The 2761-nt window shown below is 41.5% G+C and overlaps 1 protein-coding gene across 1 annotated transcript; it reads right to left on the reverse strand.

Moving 5' to 3' along the window:
• Window positions 1–501: 501 nt before the first annotated feature.
• Window positions 502–2183, reverse strand: LOC115125037 (gastrotropin-like). Its single transcript, XM_029654537.2, has 4 exons — window positions 1808–2183; window positions 1339–1499; window positions 1111–1200; window positions 502–906 (listed from the first exon to the last, which is right to left on the reverse strand). The coding sequence occupies exons 1-4, from the start codon at window positions 1872–1874 to the stop codon at window positions 847–849; spliced, it is 378 nt and encodes a 125-aa protein (XP_029510397.1). The 5' UTR covers window positions 1875–2183; the 3' UTR covers window positions 502–846.
• Between the last annotated feature and the right edge of the window lie 578 nt (window positions 2184–2761).

Raw genomic sequence — 2761 nt, forward strand, 5'->3', positions numbered from 1 at the left:
GTATAAACATTTTATTCTTCAGACAGCATAGAGTTCTGTTAATTAACATTAGTTATAATTCCACGTTGAATGTATACATTATTTAGTCATTATTGATACAAATCCTTCAACAAAATCTAAACCAGATATAGAAAATAGACCTATATGATGATATAACCTCTATCGTTTACACAGGTTATCCAAGAACATGGTTGAGGAAGGCAGTGAGGTTAGTTATGTTATGATTCCCCAAATGTAATGAGATGGCGTAGATCGGCCTTCTGTCTGGCCCCCCAGATCTCCACGCCCGCGGAGTGAACAGCTCCACATACATTGAAGAGAAACCCCAAGAGGGCCCAAAGCTGCCTGTCTCTTCACTAAGCCTTATTGAGCTAGAATCACATCTGCACCGTTTCCTAATAAGCAGTAGGGGGAGGCAGACTACAACTGTTACTCTACTGCAACAGCGAAGCTCAGGAAGATTCTATAACAAAGAAAGCTGCCTTGGCAATGAGTCTGGTGTTCTCTTGCGTGTTCATTTTACTTTTATTTTACATGATCAGCTGGTACAAAGAAATAAGACATTACTTTATTCACATGAAGGTAGTTCATGGATTCCATTGACACACTTCAAACATTGAATACCAGGAAGTTGCATAGATTGTTTGGTATATCTCTTTTTATATTAAAGATGGACAGGGGACCTGCTGGAAATGTACTGGAAGGGTGATCCAGCTGGTATGAGTCATCCAGATGTTTGTGGAGGTGAAACAGTAACATACGGGTAGTTTACGAGGTAGTGAGGACAAAGTTTCCAGTAACAGCACACACAGAAGAGCTCTGCCTCAACACGTTACATTTTTGATATCAGATCCTCTTGTTGATTCTCTTCAGGGTCACACCCTTCTCCCCAGCGGTTGTACAGAGCTGTATAACAGAGAAAGGAGACAAGAACACGGAGAGAGGGTTTATCAGAGTATTGGAATTAAAATATCAATTCTGTTGTACAGTATGTCACATATAAGTTTTAACAAGACTCCTTACTTTAATCACTCACTAACAAGTCTCTTAACTTTAATCACTCAATATCTCAATCACTCTCCTCTTTCTTTCTCTCTTTCTTTCTCCTACCATGATTAGCTTGTCCCCACTGATCTCCGCAGTGAAATGATACTGGGGGAACGGAATAATTATCTTGCCTCCTTCCATGGTGACGGTGGTCTAAGAGGGACAAAAAGAGTTCACCACGTGACTCACATTCAGATGGAAAGTACAGTACATACGCTGTATCTCTTTGAATACTATTCCACAAGTTTAAAGAGCACACTCATTCATTTATTCATTCACTTATTCACTCACCACGAACTTGGTGCGTAGCATGCTCTCTAGCTCACACTCCTTTCCGATGGTGAACTTGTTAGTCAAGGTCCAGTTGGGAATAATCTGTGACCAGGTAAAATCGTCCCCCTCCTGAAGCACTTCTGTTATCACTTTGAAGTCAGTCTTGGCATTGGCAAACCCTGAGGGAAAAGTACAGAGGATACAGTAAGGGTTAAATGTTAAGGTTGGGGTTAGGGTAAGGGTAGGGGTAAGATATGGGTTATGGTTAGAATTCGACTGATAGTTGCGGCTGGTGTTAGGATTACATTTGGGGTCATTGTTAGGATGAGAATTAGGGTTGTGGTTAGGGGTAGAGCTACGGTAGTGCATGGTGGGAAAGATTAATGGGGGAAAGATTGAGGTTAATGACATACACATCTAATTAAAACCTTTTAGTTTGACTCAAACACGTTCAACACATAAATAAATCTTTTAGAGTTTGACTTACCAATTGCCTCCAGAAACTCATCGTAATTCTCTTGACTTTCAAGCTCATACGTCCCAGAGAATGCCATGGTGGTGAAGAACTGACCAGAGACAGCAGAGAACTCTAGAGAGGTGTGGTATTCTCCTTCTTTTGAAATAATTATTTCTTTTTATCATGCAATGTTCAGTGACTCACTGACAAAACTGCCTCATTCCCTCCCTCCACACACAGGCCTCACTGACAGCAGCACAAAGACTCCAATAGGAAGTTTGTAGAGCACATGCCAGTCAAGGCAACTTGTCGTTCTATTGCCAATGCAAGAAATAACGTTGCTGCACGCAGAAACAATCAGGCACTCAAGTGTTCAGAAAAGTGGATTTCCCCTATGCTATTCACTATTGGGTTGCTGTTGCTTTAAGAAATGTCATATCGGATGTGCTTGAGTCATACAGAACAAGTTTGTGCAGTATGACAGACAGATGTTTCTAATAAGATGCACTGCACATTGCAATAGTATTGCTGACGTAACACCCCTATGGTGGATAGATAGTCTCTCCCATAGCCATGTATTTAATCATATGAATCTGGTCCCTCCTTTTCAGTGGTAGGCTCCCGGGTCAGTATTGATAATAAAGATCATCTTGGCCTAGAGACCAATGGACACATTTCTTGGGGGGTGTATAGTATGGGGTATAGGGGCTGTTTTTGGAGATGTATAGTATGGGGTCTAGGGGGCTGTTTATAGTAGGTGTATAGTCTGGGGTATAGGGGCTGTTTATAGTAGGTGTATAGTATGGGGTATAGGGGCTGTTTATAGTAGGTGTATAGTATGGGGTATAGGGGGCTGTTTATAGGAGGTGTATAATATGGGGTATAGGGGGCTATTTATAGGAGGTGTATAGTGTGGGGTATAGGGGCTGTTTATAGGAGGTGTATAGTATGGGTTCTAGGGCGCTGTTTATAGGAGGTGTATAG

This window comes from Oncorhynchus nerka, linkage group LG5 (assembly GCF_034236695.1).
Source record: "Oncorhynchus nerka isolate Pitt River linkage group LG5, Oner_Uvic_2.0, whole genome shotgun sequence".
NCBI classification, from domain to species: domain Eukaryota; kingdom Metazoa; phylum Chordata; class Actinopteri; order Salmoniformes; family Salmonidae; genus Oncorhynchus; species Oncorhynchus nerka.